Source organism: Rhinolophus hipposideros (assembly GCF_964194185.1).
Source record: "Rhinolophus hipposideros genome assembly, chromosome: 3".
Lineage (NCBI taxonomy): Eukaryota > Metazoa > Chordata > Mammalia > Chiroptera > Rhinolophidae > Rhinolophus > Rhinolophus hipposideros.
The window spans coordinates 77,474,392-77,498,707 of record NC_138049.1 but is presented as its reverse complement, the minus strand read 5'-3'; the positions used below and the strand labels follow the sequence as shown (position 1 = coordinate 77,498,707).

The window sequence follows — 24,316 nt, the reverse complement described above, 5'->3', positions numbered from 1 at the left end:
TAGAGTCTTCAGAGTAGTCAGTGTGGGCCTTTTATTACCATGATTTTCCTATTTACAGGGCAAATGATATCACTGAAACCTTTTAATAATGTCATCTGTGTGCTTGAGCTGTCATGAAAGCCATTAATATCATATAAAGGGTCACTTTTGTGCAGCCCTTAAACTTTTTATGTTACGTCTCCCAGACACACACACACACACACACACACACACACACACACACACAAAACTGTAATATTTGATGTTTGCAGCATCCCAGTATGTGGTTTATTATATTTTTAGATACTGAAGAATCAAGGACAGTGTTCGGTAACTCTTGAGACCATTTTGTAGTGAGAATCAACCTAGTTAGTCCCATTTGGGTTCGTTTTGTGAAGAAAGGAAATTTCTTTTATAATAAAAAAAATGCTTTTTATATTTTATTGTTCCTTAAGTTTTGTTTTGGTTTCTCTTCTGAAATATTTAATGGAATGTGGGGCTTTTGCCTAAATATTTTTCAAAGACAAAGAGAAAGAACTTTGGTAGATTTTACGTTCCAAAGACTACCTCTAGGTCTGTGGCACCCCCATCTCACACTGCATATGAAAGCCCACACCTGCTGTGGAAAGTGATTCCATGTCCTAATACAAATTGAACAGTTTCAAACACACAGCAAGTACAAGTGTATCTTTTTGTTGCTGTCACTAAGTGATTTACTATGGGGTACAGTAAAACAAAATAGCTGTTACCCTTTCAGGGTAAACAGCTGGTAGAACATTTGACTCTGAGCAGTTTTCTCCAAGGCTTACATTTTTGATGCACTTAAAAATTATATAACAGCTTGTATAAACACTTCTTCATAATGGTTAAATGTGGCAGACACCAAGTAATTTTCTAGCCTAATGACAAATTATTATATGTGGATTGTATTAGTTTTTAAAGATAAGGATTCATTTTATTTATTTATTTGTTTATTTGGTTTTTTTGAATACTTATTCAAGAAAAATAAAACATAAAGAGTAGCAGCCTGAGTACATAAAAATACTTGAGTGGATGAAATGGTGGATGAAAGTATTCATGGTTTCATAAAAGTAATGGCATCTTTTTAGTAAATTAGGGATACTTCAGAATCTGTGGTTTTCATTTTTGATTCTCAGAGTTTATATTGGTTGATTTCTTTGATAATATTTAACATGTTATATACATACATATATGCAAAGGTAATTATACTAATTAATATATTTACAAGAAATTTTATATTTTTAGTAACAAAAATTATACAGATAACAACTTAGGTGTACAACTTAGGCCCTGTTGGAAATGCCATGTTGTCCCCACTTATGTCTAAAGAATAAATAAAATTCTACAGGACTCTGGGACATGTCATGCCCCTACAATTGGGTCTCTAAGAATAATCTTTATTTTTTAAAAAACTGTTTTTCATGTTTTTTTTCTCTTGTAGAGATTGTATTTTATTGTTTCTCTTTCTGGATGAATTCCACCAGTTTGCATAATATAGAATTCTTGACCTTTCTGTTGAATTTTAAAGTTGGACACTCTTTCTCTCTCTGGCTAGGTACATACGTTCTGAGAGGTCTATAATTTTAATTAACTTCTGCCTGTCTATCATCTCATCCAACATCCTCATACTGGTTGGACAGACTCAGACACATAATAAGGTATGACTGATGATTATTCTGATTCTCTTTGTGTGTTTATGGTTTGACATAAAGTTGTTTATCGATAATCTAAACATTTGTTCTAATTAAAATAGAGAACTTTGGACAAAATTGTTTTAAAGCAAAATTATTTTATTGGTTTCTGAATAACAGTATTGCCTCTTCCTAACCAGATATACATTTCCATGGCTTAATTTCTTGGGATTCAGAGGTTGTTTACAATAGTAAAAATATATGTTTGTTAAACATTATATCAAAGCTGTATGAGTTCAAAGCATTGGAACGTCAAAAGCACAAATTTTGATTCATTGTCCTAATTGTAATAGGATTGCCTGTGTTTTTGTCCAATTTATTCACATACTTATTCCTAAAAGTCAAGTATAATTGCTAACAAGTGCAATATACATTTTGAAAATCCCCCCAAAAAAATTGTTTATAGGCAATAATCAAAGAAAATAGTGGGTGAAAGCTGTTTTATGCCTTTCAAAAAGTTTTACTTAATCAAAAATATTTTGATGTTTAACCAACATTGCAATTCTTTGACTGCATAGTAATTTTCAGCAGAATGTAAAACTATAGGTCCTATTTCTATGAATTGACTTGAGTTGAATGACCGTGGTTTGTTCCAGAAATGACTGTCAGCTCTCTTTACTAAACTACCCTGAAATACATTCCAAGAAACCTGTAATAGCCATCTTAAATTAACTTATCCCTACCTCAAAGGAATTCTGGTAAACACTGCTTTAATAACATGTGTCGATCAATCCGAGCCTGTTTTTTTTTCAACTTGTTAAAATTTTCGAGTACTAAAGCCAATAATTGAACTTTTTTTTTTCCCATAAGCTGTCATTTAAAAACAAATCAAATGTACTTTCAGTAGGTTATTTTGACATATTAGATATTTGTAGGACATATATCAATGTCAAGGATTATGGATAGTTTATTTTGCTAACCTACACTCCTAAGACTGCTGATTCCCACCCAAATAATCTGATTTTGGATCTGGGTTGGGCTTAGGAAACTGCTCAGCTGATTCCGATTTCTTCTTGAGCCATGTTGCATTAAGCCAGGGGAAAAATCCAATGGAGATGTCACTAACCCCAAAGGACCAAACAAAAATAATAACAACTCAAGAAAGGTCCTGGAGAAGTAAAAAGTACTTTCATATATTTGAATGTTTTGGTTTTTTCTCATATCTTTTGGGTGTCTTGTTTTCTTAGAAATAGAATAAAAAGCATTCAAATCTGTTAACAGCCTGTTACAGGACAAATCATATCAGGTCCATGTTATGACTATTTAACATAAATTTTAAAAAAGAAATACATGGGGAAAAAACAGGAAGGAGAAAGACCAAAGGTGAGGGAGATGCCAATGGGATTAGGAGGGGAAAAAAAATGTGCAAAATAATCAGCAGAGGAAAAATTGAGAGTAAACACTGGGAATGCAAGGAGGAAGTGAGGGGGGAAGAAGGAGAGATGAAGGAGAGAAAAATGTAACTGTAGGCCCTAAGAAATTAGGAAATTACTCTTCTCTTCCCCTTTTGGCTGTTCACTTGGGCAGGGCTCCAGATCCCTTAGAAATGCTTCTTTATTTGTTAATACCTATTCAAATTCTTCAACTATTTATCCTTGAACCTTTTCCACCCAGAAAGGAGAGCTTCTCTCTGAAGTAGGAATTATTTACTGGGTCTGGGACCTAGAAAAACAATCAAGTTAGGAGGGTTAGCTGGAGGCCATAGTTTAAGTTTCTTTTTATTCCAAAACCTTCCTTCCTGTCATTGTTTTCCCTCCAAACACTCTTGAGTTATGCCCCCTCTTTAGAATATGGAAAGCTGCATGGTTTTCAGTGGGAAATAGGCTTTTAAAACTGTTTCGTGTTATGTGGTCAAGTTTTTACAAGTTCTGAGCCAAATGGTAAAATAGAATTTTCCACAAGGTTTGCTACATATTGCAGTGTTTGTTGTTTAAATCATTATTATCCAATAGAAATATAATGTAAGCTGCAAATGCAAGCCACATATGTAATTATATTTTAGTAGCCACATTAAGAAAGTAAAAAGAAACAAGTGAAATTAATTTAAATAATACAGCAGGCCCTTGAATAACATCATTCTGTTCAATGTTAGTTTTTTATAACATTGATGAGATGCCATAGGAACTTAATTCTTGTTTATATCAATTAGCCTATGGTAAAATGTGTTTCTTTATATCCTATTTTGTTTTCCTTCAAGTCGTACAACCTATTGACAACGTTAAGTGAGGACTTACTGCATGTTATATTTAACACATATCCAAAAGATGACCATTTTAATAGTTACTGTTTTTAAATGCTAATACAATGTTTTTTTATTAAGTCTTAAGACTCTGCGTTTATTTTTTACTCACAGTACATCTCTGTTCAGACCAGCTCCATTTCAAATGCTCAGTGGCTACCTGCTGCCAGTTAAAACCATATTGTATAGGTCTACATGGTAATGACATTCAGACATTAAAATGGTCTCAAGAAATTACTTTCTTCTTGCATGTTTTGGGTTTCCCAGGTTTCTAATGTCCCTGTTTTTCATGAAAATGTCTTTTTGATATCTGCAAACATTAGGAATGTCAAAGACAAGATAAGAGAAGTCTAGTTTTACTTTTAATTTCTGATTATCAAGAATGGCTGGTATGGACTTAGTTAAAAAAAAATATAAATAAATAAAGTTTAGTGTCATTTGGGTTCTCCCCAGGAAATCAGCTACTATTAGATTGTACCTGGTTTTGGGACCATAGTGGTTCTGGTCCAGATAGACTATGTTAATTTTTGCTGCTACAGTTATTGATGTGGGAAGGAGCAGGTGGTGTTGCTAGTGGTGATAAAGAAAATGAGAAATTATTGGTTTTCTTTTATTCTATGTTAATTTTGCTTTACTGCCTAATTAGATGAACTTGCAAGCCTAGGGCAATTCACTATAGAGTGACTAGGTACAAAAAATGTAAAAACGCTGGGATTTTATTCCTAGTCATTCTCAACAATATCAAGTTTCCAGAGGGAATAATCACATATTTGATTATGATATGTGTGCTGAATTGAGTTCAATTTATCCTACTTCTTTTTATATGTGAAATAGCATTATGCGAAAAGCTATGCCTGTTTTACTGTATTTAGGATTAATGAATTCTAAAAAAAAAAAAAAAATTAAATGAGACATCTGTATTATTCTGTGTAAATTCCAGCAAAGTGTTTTAAAAATGTAAACTAGCTATTGGTGCCTACAGTATATTATGTAGGTTGTATGTTAGGACCCCGTTGCTGCTGTGGGCATTTTGTAATTGATCAGATTCCTATATTTGACTTCCCTGGTTAGTTTTGATTGATGCTTCAGTATTCTTCACTTGGAAAAATAGAAACATCTGAGAGACTTCTTGATCAACAAGTTATTGGGTATTGCCTCTGAGAGTTGTCATGGCTAGTCTGTGTGAAAACTGGCATTTGATGCTGATGTCCAGAAGAGATTTGAAGTGTCATACTGGGATCTTTCTCTGAATAGGTTGTTGAAATATAATTGACTCCGTTATCTCACTACTGAGTATCTCTGCTTTCTTTTGAGTTGGGATAGAAACAAGCTGAAATAATCTATTGTTAAAAATATGATGTATTCAAACCTTTAAACTACAGATTCAATTGCTGGCAGCAAAAGAATCAAATGCAATTTCTTATATGCCTTCTTAAAATGCAGTTATAAAATTTAATTATAAGTCACTTCATTATATTTCAAGTTTTCTCATCAAGCTTTGCCCTTTGATCTTTGTGCATTCATAATTTCAACCAAGATGTTCATATACCAAAAGATATTGTTTATTTATAAAAAATTTCCACTGTACCTTGAAGTTGGAATGTTTTTTTTGTTGAGCCAGGTAGTACTGTTTTGCAGAAAGCACAGATTATTTTGGAAATAGATATATTCAGAGACTAGTTTCCTTAATTTCAAAAATATGTATCTGCTGCTTTCTAAAAGACTTCCAGATGATATAAAAGATTGCACAGCATTCTGTTTATCTGATGGAAGCCAAATTTGGCAAAACTCGGGTAGTTTTGTATTTGTTGGTTAAATAATCATGGCCACCCAAGAAGTTTGAAATGCTGAATAGACAGCTTCATTACCAGGTTATAAAGAAAGCAAGTCAAGTCCACATTCTATCACAGTCAGATATTTTTTAGATCAACACTTATTAGCAAATCAGGAGCAAAACCTGTTCTGTAAGCACAATGAAATCCTAGGTCTTTCTTATTTTAGATACTGTGACCATACTTTATATGCAGCATTCAGGTGAGGTGAACACTCTAGAAGCAGGCTTCTGTGCCCTTCAGTCAGCATCATTTAGTCAGACATCCTCCTAAGCCAATGTCTTGACACACAGAGTTTGAGCATAAATCTGTGGGTCCATCTCTAAGAGGTGCAGGATATAAGTTTCATATAGTCTATTCAGGGGTAAGGTGTGTTTAACTATATTAGCTAATTTACATAGCCTCAATGCCTTTATTTTCAAAGGGAACTCCTTAATACATTCACCATAATGATTAACCAAACACTAGTCCATCAGTAAATACCAACCTTTGGTATTCAGTTTGATGATAAGTAAAGTGTTGATTATGGATAGATTTACCTAGATCAAAAGGACTTGGCAGTCGCTACTTCTGAAATATGGCCCTTTCAAATATAATGCCAGCTGACCACCCTGTTCTGCCCATTCTGGGACAACTAGAAGTAAAGGTTAAATGACCCAGCACATATGACCCAGCACTTCATAATGACAATACTCAGTGTTACAAAATAAGACATCCTAAAAGTTAAACATTTTGAAAAATAATACTCAAATATGAGAGAACAAATTTTTACACTAACTTTAGTCCTAGAGATCTAGCAAAAGTCCTCAGTTTTGCATCAAGGGAAGCTTCCCAAATTATTTCACATGGGCAAATATTTCCTTAGGACTCTTTTAGAGAAATTTATCTCATGGTTATTTATGTATGGACCACTGAATTACATAAAGGGCTGTGTCTTTCCATTCAGTCATGCAAAAAATACAAAACTTCCCTGTGTTGGAGCACTTTTTAAAAGGCACATACTCTACAAAATTTTCTTACTTCATTTTGTGCTTATTTACCCTTCATTAAGTGTTATGTTTTCGTTCTGTAGTTTGTACAGAAATAATTAGTAAATATGGGCCAAACTAGAAGACTGTGATTATTCTAGTGGAAGATGTTTTTGTGTTGCCAGAACTGTGTTATTTAATACAAAAATCTTGAATTTGAATACCTCGAATCAGGTGACACACTCTCTAATTCACCTATTTACCCTGTGACTTTCTTTTGCCAGAGACCCAGATTCTTTACACGTTACTTACATGCCTGGCCTTTGAATGTGTCTATTTGTTCAAGTTCTGAGAAGGAATATTGAATATGTGTTTTTAGCTACTCCTTCTGTTCCTCCTCATACCCTATGTCCCAGTCTGCCCCTCTTCTTGAGATTCAGTGGTCTTCATGCTTCCCTGGAGACATTCATCTCTCAGGTGGTGATGGTTAGGAGCAGGCATTTTAAACGAGATAGATCTAAGCACCCTACGTCTGCCACTTCCTTGTTGTATGATCTTGAGCTTGATACTCAGCCTCTCAAGACTTCAGCTTCTTCTCGGTATCCTTCTTACAGTGTTGTCAAGCTGGCATGAGATAGTACTTTTGAAGCACTTGGTAAGCATTTCTTAAACAGTAACTGTGATTATCACCATAATGATAATGATGACTCCCAGATGTACATCTGATTCTATACTTCTCTTCTGAACTTCAGATTTTCTCATGTCCAGTTTTCTGCCTGCCACTAAACTCTCCATTCATGTCCCTGCCCCACACTTGAACATACTCTATAAAAATCGAATGTATATTTTCTGTAGTCTCCAACCCAGATACATAAGGTAGAACTCTGAGAGTTATCCGTGATGCCTCCTTCTCCCTCATGTAGTAAATCTAATAAGTCATCCACCCGTGCCAGTTGTACCCTCATATATTTCTCAAATCCACCCATTTGCCTCTTTCAGGTATTAATAATTGTATTCACTAGTCTACCACTCCCAGCATCTTTAAACTCATTCTCTACCTTGTAGCCCAAGTGATAAAGTTAAAATTCCAATCTGACCCATCCACTTCCCTGTGCAAACATGTACTATTTTCTCATCTCCTACAGAAGTGATTTTAAAACTGTGCTCAGACACAAGCAGTGAAACATGTTTTATTTATCTGTTGAGGTTTCTTTTCATTGATTTGCTTGCATTAGTATGTTGGGGCTCAATAGTAAATTTTACTGAGAAAGAGTTGTGTAGCTTATAAAACCTGAGAAACCTTGAACATGACCTGAGCTGACCTCTTCGTTCTCCTTGTTTTACTGATGTATATTCATCACACCGGCAACATCAAACTGCTTCCAGTTCATCAAAATCGTTCTGTAGCTTGTTCCTTGCTACCTTTCAGCCTACAGCACTGTTATTCTCCTCTATTCCCACCTGATTGCCCAAACATCTTCATTTATCTCTTGTTCATTCTCTGACAATCTGCTCAATCCTCTCATCCTGTGGGAAGCCCTCCTTTTTCCTCCACTCTCAGGTACACCAGCTCTGGGGCACCATGATTCCCAGTGCATACCTACAATCTTGTATTGTTACCTGTTTTCAACCAGACCATGCACTTCCTAGATCAGGGCTAGGTTACAGTCGTAGTTAAATTTACTGCCAACATACAGTCTCACTACAGTAAGTATATAATAAATATTTATTGAATGATTGAGTAAATGCATTTATTTAAGTTCATCCGTTAGGCTTATACCGATGGATCTAATAGCTGTAGTTAGTTTTATAAGGATTAGGGTCCCTAGCTCTAGATAAAACGTAAGCCAATATGGTGATAAAGACTATTTTCCTGAGGCCTGTTTTAAGCTGTGATTGATGACATACTTTAAAGATGATCCAGTCCCTCATTTTTAGTTAAAGAGACTCTGAAACCTAACAAATGTGGCACTCCTCTACAGGGACGTAGACAAACACGTCTCGGGCCTATGCTATAGTTGCTTCGGAGAGTGTCAGGCCTACTTTGACTAGCTTCTGTTCATTTATCCTCAGGCGTTTGTCCAGAAGTGTCCTCTAGGCAATGTAAAGGGACTCTGTGATTTGGGCAATTTCCATCCCTGCCCCACAACCTTTTAGATCTGGCCTCGATGATTTCTCAGCTGGACTTCCATAACATTTTTCTAACTTTGGTCTGATCATTTAGTCTTTGTTTGCATTAGCCCATCCTTCATATTATCATGCAAAAGATATTAAATTTAAAGAAAAAGTAAACAACTGATTATGGCATTCCCTGTTTCCAACTATTCAATGAGTCTGTAGGGCTCATGACATTAACTGCATTTTCTGAACATCACCCACATTCAGGCTGTCCCTAACATATAAGTTGACTTTGTGGAAAATAAAAAGGGCACTCCTAGGTAAATGAGTTATAAAAGTACTCCTCTCTGTCTCCAGGCTAAGGTAGCCTCTGGTAGGACTGCTGGCCTCCCATTTCTGCTCCATCCTGGAGGCCATGTCTCTGTGCTTTCCAGGATACCCCATGTGCAACAGAACCCCCCATGACTCTGTGCCTTTGTACTTGTTTTTACTTTGATAAACTCCTACCACCTATTAGGAGTTGGTTTATGCAAATAATCTTAGTGAAGTCCTTCAACACTCCTTTTTGCTTCCATAGCATGTGGAATTAGCACCAATCACATTATTCTATTACTATTTGTTTACTGATCAACTTTGCCCACTGTACTCTGATTCTCAAGGGTGGTGTTTTTCTCTCGTTTCTAGAGTTTAAAACCACTAATATTTGTACTTGTTTTATACATGGTATGAAACCAATAAATGTTGAATGAATGCATGAATGAAGCTGTGGTTTTATCTATTAAATGAGGGATAATATTACAGGAGTATAACCACTTCTACTTTGGGGGACTATTTGAATAATTGCAATGTATGTCAATTTTTGTTGTTTTATGTTTTCCTCAACTCCTTTCTCATAAAGACTTATAGAATACCTTTGAGAGATTCCTGTGATAAGGATGGTTGAGTTAAATCAGATTTTATTTTGATGCAGGAATATTTGAAAGAAAATTTAAGCACTTGAGTGATTCTCAAGGAGTCTCACAGAAAAATTATAGATTAACTGTGTTTTTTTTTTTCTCTCCGGGAATCAAACCAGTGCAAAAATTAAAAGTTTCTCCCTATGTATGACTTTTATACTTGCCGCTTCTCAGGACAAAATATGAACTGGTCAGAAGTTTGGTTAATGTCAAGAAGAGAGCCGTGTTGTATAGTTATAGCTGATAATGTTTATGAAAATTCTGAGTAAACTTTAAAGTATTGAAGTGCTATATAAATATCACATAAATGAATTATTTTAATTCAGAGGTATTCTCACAAAAAGGAAAGGTCCTTGAAGTAGATTATAATAGAGTTTTTAATGGCCCATTATACTAACTTTGAGGCTATACTTCTCAGGTAGCGATTATGGGATGAAGAGAGTAGAACTTAGATTATCACTAAAGATCATTTGACCAAGGCAAAATTTGTCTCAGTGTGAGATTGAAATGCGGTGGAGAATATAAGAGAAGAACGCCTTTCACAAATACTTCAGAATCTAATTCAAGGGCTGGAAAGCTTTTTGGGTAAAAAGCCAGATAATAAGTATTTTAGTCTTTATGGGCCATATAGTTTCTGTCACTACTTAACTATGTGTTGTAGCTCAAAAGCAACCATAGACATAAAGAAATGGTTGGACTTGGCATGAGGTCATTGTTTGCCAACTCTGGGCAATCTTGAGTTTTCTAGAAGCCTCTCGCATATATGCAAATAGAAGAACTACAATGTATGGTGACTGGGGCCCATTTTTAGGCTAATGCATTTACATACAGATGACCTTCAGTTCTGAAGCATCTACCCAAGGTTTAGCCTTTGGAACTGGAACAGGAGACCTTTGGCAATTTCTGAAAAGGCTCTGCCGAGATAAAAAGGAGTAAAATGCACTTTGAATTCCTTCTTTGGAGCAAGAACTAAACACAGAATTTCTTCTCATATGATGGCTATTGGTTACCAGTATATAAAGAATTAAAACATGAATCAAATCACTCTCGACCCAGCAGGACATTTTATTAATAGAAGAAGCTAAAGCAGCTAACAAATGCCCAGTGCATGAACCAACAAAGCTGGCTTTGTTTGTAGAAGAAAACTTCTTAAAGTACAGCAATAAATGTTAAAGCCGCTATTAGAGAAAGCTTCTCATCTCACATTCTTGAGCAGAAAAGTAACATCTGACACAGAAAATAGGGATGGCAGAGTTCAGCTAATTCTCCACTATATTCCCCTATAGAGTCCTTTTATTTTACCTCTCAGCCTCTGGTCCTAAGTCTATCCTAAAAGTTGAATTATTATTATGTATATTACATCATAAGCATTGCTATAGCAAACATTAGAACTAAAGCACAAACACTAATACCTATTAACAGAAAAATAAATAAATAAATATGTTAGAAGATTAAACTCTGTTTTTCTCTTCTTTTGTGATAGTAGTCAGTTAATTTTAAATCTTAAGCCTTAAAGAAAGAGGTAGGCATATGACTGAGTTGAGCCTAGGTCTTAACTATAAAATTTAAGATGTATGAAATTCAAAGTGGGTATATTAAAATATTTATACTTATCCTAGGCTGCTGGTGTAGTGAATCAAAGAGTCAGGTTACAATTGTAAAGAAGAAATGGTTAGCTTTAACAGTAGAAATAACTTCTAATTCATAAATTATAATTCATGAATATTCATAATGAGTACCTGTATGTGTTAAACTACTATTCACATTAGATAGATAGATAGATAGATAGATAGATAGATAGATAGATAGATAGATAGACAGATAGATGTGTTATTGCAAATAATGCATCAGTATATGCACACAATTAGGATGACAAAGGATTTTGAATTTATCTTACCTGTGTCTATTTTGTATTTTTATTGTTAATTAAGTTCTATTTGGATTTTTAAGTGGCTTTTCCTAATGGATAGGAATCATGTATGTTGCTTTTACAAAATGTAAGTTCTGTTTTTTTTCTGGTTTTCTTTCTCATATACTTGTTTTTGTATCTTTTTATTAGAAATAAGAGCATCTGTTTCTCTGTTTAGAAACATTTGTTATATCGTTTTCTAACTTCCAAAGTAAAGTTACAAAGTGAATCCTCTATACGTAAGGCAGAACACTCTTTATAGAAATGAAAATGGTAATCTGTATTAGTTATCTGTTGCTGAAGCAACAATTACCTCAAACTTAGTGGCTTAACAAAATAAATATTTATAATGTTCACAGTTTCCGTGAGTCAGGAATTTGGGAGAGATCCAACAGGGCATTGCTGGCTGAGCGTCTGTCATGAGGCCACAGCCCAGATGTGTGAGAGCCATAGTGATCTGAAGGCTTGAGCGGAGCTGGAGAGGATTGGATGTAAGGTGGCTCATCATTCAGGGTGTAATGGAAGTTTCACTTATTCTAAATGAAGGGTTTTTAAACTTTACTCTTCACTGGCTATGTGCCACTTGTCAAGCTACTTTACTGTTCTCCACAAACCAGCCTAGTGATTTTTAAAAAAATGTAAATGAGCTCATGATATTTGTCTGCTTAAAACTTTTCAGTTGGAATAAGTGAAGCTTCTGTTACACCTGGGATGGTATCCAAACCCCATAATATGGCCCACAAGCTTCTGCATGATTTGGTCCCTAAGTGTGTCTCCCACTTCAGCACCTCATATTCATTCTTTTTTTTTCCTTTCATGCACTATATTCCTGTCATGTTGGCCTTTCACGACGAGCACTGTAGGATTAGCCAGTAACCCATCAGTTAGGTGACCAGATGCCTGGTTTGTGCCTCTTGTCCTGCTACAGTTACTAACAAGGCCACTTCTGAAACAGTCTCATCAATTACATGCTTTCTTAGCAAACATGCAGCTCTTGCCCCTGTCTCAGCATTTTCTGACATATTCCTCCCTCTGCCACAGTTAGTCTTCTTTCATTCTTAGGTTGGCCTAGTTAACGTATACATATCCTGCTGCTCAAATATAATCTCAGAGAAGACTTCCGTAAATCCTCATGCCCCCAAACCCAAACACAGTAATAGTTTTCTTATTATTCTTTCTCGAAGAACAAACACTTTATTTTTCTTTTATAATTGTACTGGAATTTGTCATCTTATTTGTGGTTAAGTCCAGAAGTGAAAGGATGCTCTCCGCTTGATGTACAGTGTAAGCCCAATGCCCAGTACAGTGCCTGGCACGTGCAGCAGGCACTCATTACAGACTTTTAAACGCATGAAGCAAATGTCTGGTCCTCCATTGTTGTTTTCTAATCTAGCAGTGGGGACTGGATGTTATGAGGATCAAGGAAGGTTACACCTAGGACAGTGTATAGCACACAGTAAACTTTTAATTAAGGTTAAATTCACATACAGTAAAATGCACAGTCCTCTTCCAGTCAACCCCCATCCTCCATAGGCAACCATTGATCTGATTTCTGTCATCACAAGTTAGTTTTTGTCTGTTTGGAAATTTCGTATAAATGGAATCATATATTGAGTGCCTTCTCATTTTGGTCTTTTTCACTCAACATATTGTTTGTGAGATACAACCATGCTGTTCAGTGTAATAGTTCTTAATTATTTGATATTGTTGAGTATTACTCTATTGTATGAATGTACCACAATTTGTTTATCCATTCTCCAACTGACAGACTTTTGAATTGTTTTCAGTTTTTGTTGTGGTGGTTATTGTTTTGTTACAAATAAAGCTGCTTTAAATTTCTTGTAAGAGCCTTTGTTTGGACATATATTTTCATTTCTCTCAAGTAAATACATAGGAGTAGAACTGCTGTATTAAAGGCAAGTTAGAGTATTTTTAACTTAAAGCAAAATTACTGAAAACTTTTCCAAAATTGTTGTACCATTTTCTACTCCATCACAGATACCAGCCATCTATGATAGTTCCAGAATTCCATATCCTTGCCAACATTTAAATTTACATTTTTCTAGTAGCTAGTGAGGTTTAGCATATTTCCAAGTGCTTCTAGTCTATGTTTTGTTCACTGATATGAAGTCTCTGTTCAAATTTTTTCTCCCTTTTTAAGTTAGATTGTCTTTTTGTTATTGCTTTGTAAGGAGTTTTTAAAGTAATGTATTATGGATAAAAGTATTTTACATATTGTATATATTATACATATATTATCCATATTATATATATATATAATATATGACATTTATACATACATATTATTTTCTCTAAGACTACGTCTTGCCTTTGCCTTTTATTAATAGCATCTTTTGCTGAGAAGTTTTTAATTTTGTGAAGTCTAGTTTATCATATTTTTTTCATAGTTTGTGTTTTGTGAGTCCTCTATAAGAGATCTTTGCTTGTTCCTCAGGGTCATGAAGATATTCTTCTACATTATCTCCTATAAGTGTTGTAATTTGAGTTTTATGTAGATCTACAGTATAGCAAATTAATTTTTGTGTACAATATGACGTAAGGGTTGGGGTTCATTTTATTCCACATTGATATCCGATTGTTCTGGCACCATTTGTTGACAAGTCTTTACCCATTAAATTTCTTTGATACATTAAATTACAGTAAGTCTGTAAAATCAGAGAATTTGATTTTCTAACTTCATTCTTTTTTAAGATTATTTTGTCTAATTTAGATCTGTTGCCCATATTTTTCTAATCTAGATTCTTTGACTATCTAAACGAATTTTAGAATCAACTTGTCAATTTCTAAAACCAAAAAAAAAAACAAAAAAAAAACAAAATCCTGTTGCAATTTTGTTGACATTGCATTGAATCTCCAGGTTAATTTGGGAAGAACTGATACCTGTTTTCAAAGCTGTTTTTAAGTTATTGATAATTGGTATGGATTAGCTTCTTGAAGTAGAATCGTAAAGATTTTGTGACTAATTGAAAAAGGATACTGAGAAAGAAGGCATCATCACCAATTGCAGTGTTCCTTTGGGCTATGACATAATGTGCATGTTTAAACTGAAAAAAATCAGGAAATCAGGAATCCATGGGGCATTTTTGTCATCCTTGAGGGAAGATATTCCGCCCCCAGCAATATTTTCCTTGCTCTTGTCCTTTCGTCCCTCACTCTTTTTAGACTTTTCACTTGATTATTTCCTACCTAGTACCTGTTTTCTCTAAAAAGTGAAGCATTTTCCTTCCAAAATGTTATACGTTTCCATTAAAACACATGCAAGTATGGAGTGAACTTATTTTCTTTAAATTTCTTGAGTTGTTAATTACCAGATGACAGAAAAAATCATGTCTAAGATCAAAGTTCATGGACCACTTTCTCTTTAGGTATGTCTCTTATGTCCTTTATGACTAGACACAAAAAAGAGTTTGTAGAGAGTTAGAAAGTGAGCCACTATGCTCTCTTCTGGGAAGTCAGAGGCTTTTGGAACACTTCTTACGTGGGAGCAAGTATTTCTCAAATTAAGGGGGACGGGGAAGAATAGTACAAAGAATAGAATTTATACCAAGTATACTACCTCTGAAATCATGTCCAATGAATGAGAACAAGTTTTAAAACCCATTAGTGAATATTCTGTCTAGAAACCATTTATGTTTTAAATTTCACTGACTAGGTTGTTTGAAAAAAGTATCTGGCTTTCATTACATTGCTCAGCATCCAAATATCAAAATAGCTGTTCTTTTGCCTATTAATGCAAACGTAATGAATGTTGTTATTCAAATGGTAAAATAAGACATTTACCCATGTGTCATTAATGCGGCCTGATCCTTTTTACTAATAAAGTAATAGCACAAGTGTGCCTTTATTTTTTCTTCCAAATATTCGAAAAAATCCTGTTGTGTATAAATTATGTTTTACTATTAGAGAGCTTTTCTGTTTTCCCCTGTGAGATGTTTGAGTGATATGAAATATGAGTATGTAGCATAACTATTTCTGTATTATCTTTTTTCTCCTATTCTGTCAAGAAAAAGTGATGCCTTTTTTTTATCATTAAATCCCGAAGATGTAAATGTTACAATTTCCAAAATTTACCTTGTTGAGTATGTTTTCATATTCTGTAAGGTTTTGTTTTGTTTTTCCCTGAAATTTGTATTATATCTTGCACTCATTTGCTTCCCTGAAAATCCTGCATTCCACAGCCTTTTCATTTGGCTTCATTGGCTATTAGTTGTAAATGAAAAAAGAAATGCCATCTGAAGTAAACAAAATACGGTTTACCTATTTCCACTGCTAGCAAGTGGTGATAAACTCAATTAAAAACAAATGGCAAAAATGAATTACACAGATGGGAGGCAAGTTATTTTACATTTTGTCTGTTAATCATGTTCAAGATTTAGTTCACTGGTCTGCATAGTGTCTCAAAGGGAGATAGCGTGAATTTTGTGAGAGAAATGCATTTTCAGTGTACGTTCTGCCTTGGATACCCACTTGCAGTTTTCTTTTGGTGATAATAGAGCTTAGCTATGCACATCAAGGGAAAACTAGATTCTTCAGGGTATCATGCAGGGTAGCTCATCACAGTAACCTTAATGCTTGTTGGCAGACCTATCTATTTGTAGAGATGTACTTGTTATTGTATGGTGAAGATAGCTGGAGAGTTTTTGTGCAGCCTCCCCGGTCTCATGTCCAGCTATGAAGAGTATCCTTGTTAAGCTTCCAGAGCCCATTTGTTGACAAAGAGGGGAATTTGAATGAAATATCTGCAGCTAGCAATATAAAGAAAATGCTTAAGCTTCATTTTCCGAAATGGGATTATAGTCACAGAGAAGGATTAAAAAAAAAATGCAACTATTTCTGCTGGTAGGGATAATTTTAAGATCAATAAAGGAATTTTTACAGATTAGAGGAAAACAGGCATGTTTCAGAGTTGAAACAGTGTTGATGGAGAGAAGCTGATTTTTATACTTTTAGAAATCTCACCCTATTATAATTATTATTATTTGGCGGGTGAAGAGCTTGAAGGCATCATGAATAATGTGTAATATCCGTGTCCTTTAGCATAACTATTTCTAGCATAACTAGAAGAGTGAGTGGTAAAAGGGATAACTTGTCAACCAAAGAAATGTCTGCATATCGAATCCATATGTATATAGAAGAGAAGAACAGTTGAGAATTGTGCTGAGCATGACAATACTAGATTAAGTTAATGCATTCCACAAAGTGAAAACCACTAAGTCATTAAGGAAAGAAATTACTGTTATGTATCAAAAACATTAGATTTCACGACCATTATTCTAAAGACTAAATGGTGTCTTGTCCAGGACCCCAAAATAAGAATTATTAAATTGTTACGGTGGGGTAAACATTTAAAAGAAGATGACTTATAGAGAGAAACACATTTAAGAACTGAAGTGCGTATATTGGGAAACTAGACAAAGATAACAGTGGTTCTCACCTAGAGTAAAGGAGACAGGGCGTTTAGAATAACATAGAGACTTTTATCCACCTTGCTCACACCCTCACCAAATTCTACTCCTTTGGGAATTGTACGAATAGATTGAAAATGCTCCCCAGGTGATTCTGATGGGTATCCTGTTTCAGAATCACTGGTATTGGAGCTTGCAACAGAAAATGGAAAGGTGGGTAAGAAATCGAAGGCTGAAGTGGGCTGTCAGTACTTCTGTGTTGGTCTATTCCATATAATGTATTTATCTCAGCTTTACTTTGAGTGAACTAAGGATAAGAGCATACATAGCAATGTTTTCAAGATTAATATTAAACTCTTTGACCTTCCTGGAGAAAAACACAGGATATTAAGAGAAAGGAAATGGCAAAGCCAAAAATGCTGTATCATTTCAAATTTGCTTAATAAGAAAATGAGTTAGTATTAGTGTAAATTAATGCAAGGTCTCAGCTCAAGCACGTAAGCTCCAGCAAACCTAGTCCTACACAGAGAACCATTTTAAGTAATATCTTATCAGATATCTACGTCTTCGGTAACTAACCTCGTTGCAGTCAATTTGCCAGCCCCCCAACTGCATTTCTTTAATGTTTTCTCCAGTGCCTGTGTTCAAGAACATAAGGTTAGTTTGAAAAGTTGACACAAGAACACTTTTATCATCCCCTTCACCACCACCAATCACTTCTCTGTGTAATAATGTCATAGAGTATTAGGTTGGTGCAAAAGTAATTTCAGTTTCAAAGGTTAATCATTGCAAAAACTGCAATTGTTTTTGCACCAACCTAATATAATCCAGCAAGTATTACATATACATGTAATACTAATGGAATCAGATATTAAGGCATTGAATATATCAGAAAATAAAAAATAAATAATGGAATTCTTTCAGCTGAGTGTTTCTTTTTAGGTTATAACAAGCCATATATTCCTAATAAAAAATCACCATTAGCAACAGAAGAAAAGTTAACTAGAAGTTAAAAATAATCTTGTTTCACTCAGTTCACATGATCAAAAACCATCTCTTCCATAAAGATGCCTTGTATAAAGTCTTTTTTCTTTAATTTTTAAAAATGTTTTAAAAGTTTTTATTTAAAAAAATATAGCTAATATAAAACATATCAGTTTCAGGTATACATCATAGTTCAACATTTATAAAAATTTTCTTAAAGACAGAATGTGTGTATATGTGTATGCATGTTTGTATGTATGATGTGTCTGCGTTATACAATTTTTTGTTTTCATAATTCTCTTATGGTGGGAGAGTATGAGGGAGGGACATACTGAACATTAAACTTAGTTTAAATGTGTCCTGTCTTTATCATGCACACTAAGTGGGATGAGTACAGCTTTGGTGAAAATATTTTGTGTGTGTTTTTATATAGTGAAGCTATATACTACTATACATCTCACCAGGCTTTAGTGTCCCACCTTCCAGAAGTCAGTAACCCTCCCATATGTAAGTAACAGGGCCTATTATTGAAGTGCATTTACCTTTCTGTAAGGAGTACAAGGGGAGAAGAGTGGCTTTCCTCATTGGGAGCAGAAATAAATCTATTTATTTTGCCTTAGTATTGGGACTTCCTTCTAGACCCTATTTCAGAGTCAACTCACCATAACAAAAAGTGTCCTTATCTCAAATCTTAACTCTGCCACTAATCAGATGATCTTAAGCAAGTTGTCTAGCCTGCCTCAACCCCGATTGTCTTAACGGCAAAATGGAAATACATGTGTATATGTTTGGTGGAGATTGGGTGGCTGAAGCAGAGTAAAGGGAGGGTTGGACTCTACTTGAAGGGGTTAAATGGAAACCATCTTTAATTTCTTTATAGCTCTAAGGGTTCAGGATTCTTACCTAGAAAGAAATAAATTTTCTTTTCTAGTTTGTTTTTAATTGTGATTTCCATAAACTTCATCTTATACCAGCATCTGTTTTATTCATAGACTGTAATTTCTCTGTGTCCTGGTATTAAAATATAGAAACTAGCAGTTGATATTGTATTTTTCCTGACAATTTAGTGATGCTACCTCAGTATACCAAAAATGTGAACTATTTTATCTATATCTGAACAAGTCTAAACTATATTTAGGAACATTACCTCCCTGCAAATGGATCAAATCTGCCCTCAATCTCTTACACGAAAATCCTTCCAAATGGTAATTGTGAGTTAATACAGTGAAGGACAAAACTGTGTCTAAAGTCATAGTAGTTCATTTCCTTTTTGGTGCTTTTGCCATCATCTTCACATTCTTTTTCAACAGGCTTTTATATTTGAATAATTATATGCAGTTGCATTACTGAATAGAAAATTGTCACCCAAAAAATTCTTTACAAAGAAAATGGTAGCAGCAAGGCTAATGTGTAACTGTGGCCTTTTTTAATGAGTGTTGCTGGGAAACTTTTCAGAACCCTGCAGGGAAATGCATGTTTTTGTAAGAAAAAGCTCTCAAGCTGTTAGAACTGATAGAATTTCAGAAATGCCATAAGTTCAGCTTGTAATTGATTTGTAGGTTTTATGAGCAGAATGAAAAGTACTTCTTTAAGATAATCCTTTGGAATCAAAGTTCATCTAGAACGAAGAACTAACTATTGTAAAGAACTGAAAGTAGGTTTGACCCCAAAATACAGATTCAGTGGTTGCTGAATATAATCAGAATTGTTATATAAATAGACTAATTTCTGTCTCATCTATTAGAAAATTGTGGAGGCTCAGTAAAACCATTCAAATATTTTATTCAAGAGCGCTTTTTTATGCATTTATTCGAGTGCCATGTAAAAGAAGAAAGCCCTAAATGAAAAAAATGCATATATATGAATAAATGTTTCATGAGATGAAATTGTCTTCTAAGCCACTATGTACAATGATATCTAATATTTAGTAACTTACGGTAAATCTTTGATTTAGGTTATGTAGCATTTATTTCAACCAACCAAATTGAAATTTACCTTCATTTACAGTGAAGGCCAAAGCATTTTTACACTTTTGAGTAGAGGAAAATTCTATGGTATGTATTCAAATACAACCATATAACCAGAATTGGAAGAACCTAAGGATGGTTAGGAATTCCATATATGCATTGATATTTATTTATTAATCCTAGAATAAATATAGTATTATAGAATGTTTTATGGAATAAATTCGGTCAAATTTTAGGGTCTATCTTTATTAACAAATTATAAGGACTGATAACTAGTGCTAACAAGATTTACCTTTAATGTGTTCTGTATCTCCTATGAATACATACGGAAAAGGTAACATTTTTGGGGGGAAATGTATATTATGCCACAAAGGACCCAAAATTGACAACCTTTTGTTATCTTTGTCAACACACTTTGGATGGGTTCCAAGATTCACTCACCTAATATAGAATTTTGGTTTGTGCTGCAGAGTGTCACTGGTTCCTTAAGATCCTACTTTAAAGAAAAAGGATAATTTTATTTGACTGCTTATTCTTGACTCTTCATTTTATTTCATTATTGTTTTTTTTAGACGTAAATTTTGTCACCTTAGAAATTGGAAGTCCTTCAATAGGCAAGATAAGCAGACTTGAAAGCATGTGAAAGACAAGTATAATACTTAGGAGGTTTTGTTTCTTATGTTCTCCTTGGTCTTATTAATATCAGTTATTTACTTACACAAATATTTTTTGTCAGTGGGTAGTTAGGACCAAGGACATGATATGTTATTTTCAATTGCTTCTGTTTTTGAAAAAGAAAATCTGTCATTTGTTGGCAATTCCTCAATTTTTCTCAGCTACCTCACATGAAAATTCCAACAATTGTGTTTTAAATATAATAGTACATCTGAGAATTTACACACAACATTTTCTAAATACAGATGCCACATTTCCCCCAAAGAGAGCCATTTTGAGTTTGGTTGACTGAAAAGGAAGTATTATAAATCAATTTGAATGAAAAATAAAGGTAAAAAATAGAGTTAATTGTAGATATCATTTATCTTTAGAAAAAATAGCCCAGGAGGTATTAAAGGAAGGTACAGACATCACTTTGCTCTGACTCTCTTCAGTTCGCTGTCCATAAGGCAAGGGAATAAAGAAACTTTGTCTTCATATACTAATGTGTGTAGACCCATCACTGACATCAGTGAATGTTCTTTATACTGGTACACCGATGCCCTTATGGAATACAGATTCTCATTCTCATTCATCTGCTATAGTTAAGATATATAATTGGTTATTCTTGAGAAAATTTTCTCTCAACTTTTTCTTCCAAAGATCATGCTAGTGAGAAGGGAGATTTTTTTGTGTGTGAGCATCTAAATGACTTTTGCATTTTGACACAGGAAGTTGGATGACTCATGAGGGGAATCACTGTTTCTCTTAAGCAGTGTTTACTGTTTCCTAACTGCACAGTATTGGACTGTATCCTCTGGAAACCACAACATTCTAGCAGAAGTGCATGTGTCATATTTGCCTCAGGTGTAAGTCTGTGTATATTATCTTTATGTTTAGAAATTGAAGCTAAATTCAAAAATCGCAGCCCTCACATTCCCAAGTCTGTCTTAAAATGTGGACAGGTCAGTGTCTGTTTTTTGATTAATTTGGGAAGGCTTCATGAAGAAATGAAATTTCAGGAAGATGAAAGCCTAAGGGAGATAAATGTGATGTCTCATCCGAATTCATATAATGTCTTAAATGATTAAGTTCATTCAAACCCCTCTCTTTACAAATGAGGAAATTGAGACATAGTTGATGAAAGCAAATCATTAGCAGCAGAACCAGAACAAAAATTCATCTTCCTCCAATTATTTGATGCTGAGGTGAACCTCATTTAGATATCTAAATGTGCAAATATTCCTCACACCCTATACATCTCCTTATCTTTAGTGGCAGGCAGTTTAACTCCAGAGTCAAAATGATAAAAGGCTGCAAGAGCAATATCCTTGGATACAGTAATACACTCATCCATGGATGGGGACATATATTGCTATCCTTGTTCACTGTTCTTCCCCAATTTTTTCTTTTCTTTACTTTTCTTTTTTCTTTTCTTTTTCTGTTTTCTTTTTTTTTTTTTTTAACCAAATCAAAGGCAAAAACTATGTCTAATTAAAAATTCTTGGAAAAGCCAATTTACAAAGTAAGGAGGAATTGCTCTGGGGAAATTTATTTTACTTGAAATAACAAAGTTAAGCAAAGTAGTGTATCTGTAAGTTGTAGACTAAGGAGATTTATACTTAGAAACCACCATGGCTATTTCCAACCCAGCAGGGCTTTGCTTTCATGTGCTAAAAACTCGCAGTGTGATTAGTCTTAAATTGAACTGTCAGTTTTAAAAGTCTATTCTTTCTTACCCCTCTTCTGGTTTTATTACTGTGTCTTCTGTGTCTTCCTAACTATATCTTTCATTCTTTTTGTTTTCTATTCTTCTTTGTTCTAAGACCATTTTTTTCACCCAAGACAAGCATGTCTTCCTCCTCTCCCTTTTCTTTTGGATTTGTGCACTAACTTGAGTTATTTTACTACAAAAGCCATTTCAGTGCTGCACGTACTATGCTATTATCCTGCTTGAACTCTTACTTGCATTCTTACTCAAGGTCTCCTCATAAATGCACCTGTTAATGGCACTTGTCTGAACTCACTCCACACATGTGCCAAGCTATCCTATAGGATACAAAATAACAGCAATGCATTGTAATTAGAGGTCTTTTCAGCATTAAAAAAAAATATCTTTCCATAGCTGCCTAGAAAACATCTACTTGTTTCTAAACCAGATGTCCTACAGTATCCTCAGGGTCTTGCTTATTTTATTTTATTTTATTTTATTTTATTTTATTTGTATTTTATTGATGCATTAAATTTCAGGAAAGTCAAGAAACTTGGTCCAATGGATTTCTCTCAGTAAGATCACTATCCAAAATATAATTAACCTTCTCTCTCTCTCTCTCTCTCTCTCTCTCTCTCTCTCTTTCTTCCTCTGTCTCCTCTTTCTTTCTATCTCTTACTAAAGTCCAGGTAATAGCCTTTCAGCAGAAATAAACAAATTAACATTGCCTTTTATGGTGGTTCTCAACCCTGGTTGCTCATCAGAATAACCAGGGAGCTTTTTAAAACTGGGAGTCTGGGGAGTTCACTATGAAATTGACTGAATTAGAACCTCTGAGAGTTTAACTCAGGGAGCTAGGGTTGTAAGAAAGTGTCACAAGTGATGCTGATATGCAGCCAGGATTGAGTCACATAGTTTATAATAGGCTTTAATAGGTGACAAGGGTGACCGACATGAGTAGAAGAGTCAGTTGTCCACAGAGCAAAATGTAAATATACTTACACAAGATTACCTAGCACCCACCTGCACCTCTACAAGAAAACACTTCATTAGCATGACTAATATTTCTCTCACATTTGATTCTTACAACAAATCCTGTGGACCCTATTCCTATCTCTCCTTTTCCAGGTGAAGAAACTGCCTAAAGTTATATGCTTTTCATAGGAAAGAAATTTCTAAATTTAATTAAACTTAATTATTAACGCATCTCTAAATTTAATCTGATGTAGATGAATGCTACCAAATTACGTGTTCCAAAAGTAAAGAAATAATTTTGGCCCAACTTTTAAAAAAAATTCAAAATATGACTTCTCTATTCAAATCTTTCAAAATCTGAGGTTACTGGTTAATGTTATAAATAGAAATTGCTCCCAGTCACTTTATTTCTTTTTGTTTTCCCTGAATGCTGTCTTCATATGTGTCCCAAAGCACATTTTCAATTCGCTTAACCCAAATATATGATAGACTGACTTAAGAGAACTGTCATCCCTTTTGGAAATAACCTGCTCATCTACTGAAGACAAATAACTCCTTCAAGGCAAATATAGTTTGTTTACCTCGGTCCCTGCTTTATTTCATGGCCCATTATTTACATGCTTAATAACTGAAAAAAATTATGGAAATATTTCAAATTATTTGAATCCTTTCAGGAAATATATTAAAATAAAGGAAAGTTGACAGAAGCTTTCTTATTTTTTTGAAAGAGCAGTGCTTTTATTTAATAAATTTCAGTTTTCTGTTTGATAGTTTCAAAAAAGGAAAAACAAAAAGAAAATATGGTTCAGAGCTACTGACATGAAATATTTACGAAATAGTTAAAAGTAATAATTAGATATTTGTGTATATGTTATCAGAGGATTAT

At 34.2% G+C, this 24,316-nt stretch overlaps 1 protein-coding gene across 6 annotated transcripts in view; it reads left to right on the top strand.

The window, feature by feature from the left end:
* ADGRB3 (adhesion G protein-coupled receptor B3) overlaps positions 1 to 24,316 on the top strand; it is a 679,308-nt gene that overhangs the window by 531,330 nt on the left and 123,662 nt on the right. For all 6 annotated transcript variants that reach the window (XM_081037440.1, XM_081037439.1, XM_081037435.1 and 3 more), the window contains one exon: positions 1,556 to 1,658. In XM_081037440.1, the coding sequence (XP_080893566.1) occupies positions 1,556 to 1,658 (103 nt within the window). The remainder of the gene's footprint in view (positions 1 to 1,555; positions 1,659 to 24,316) is intronic.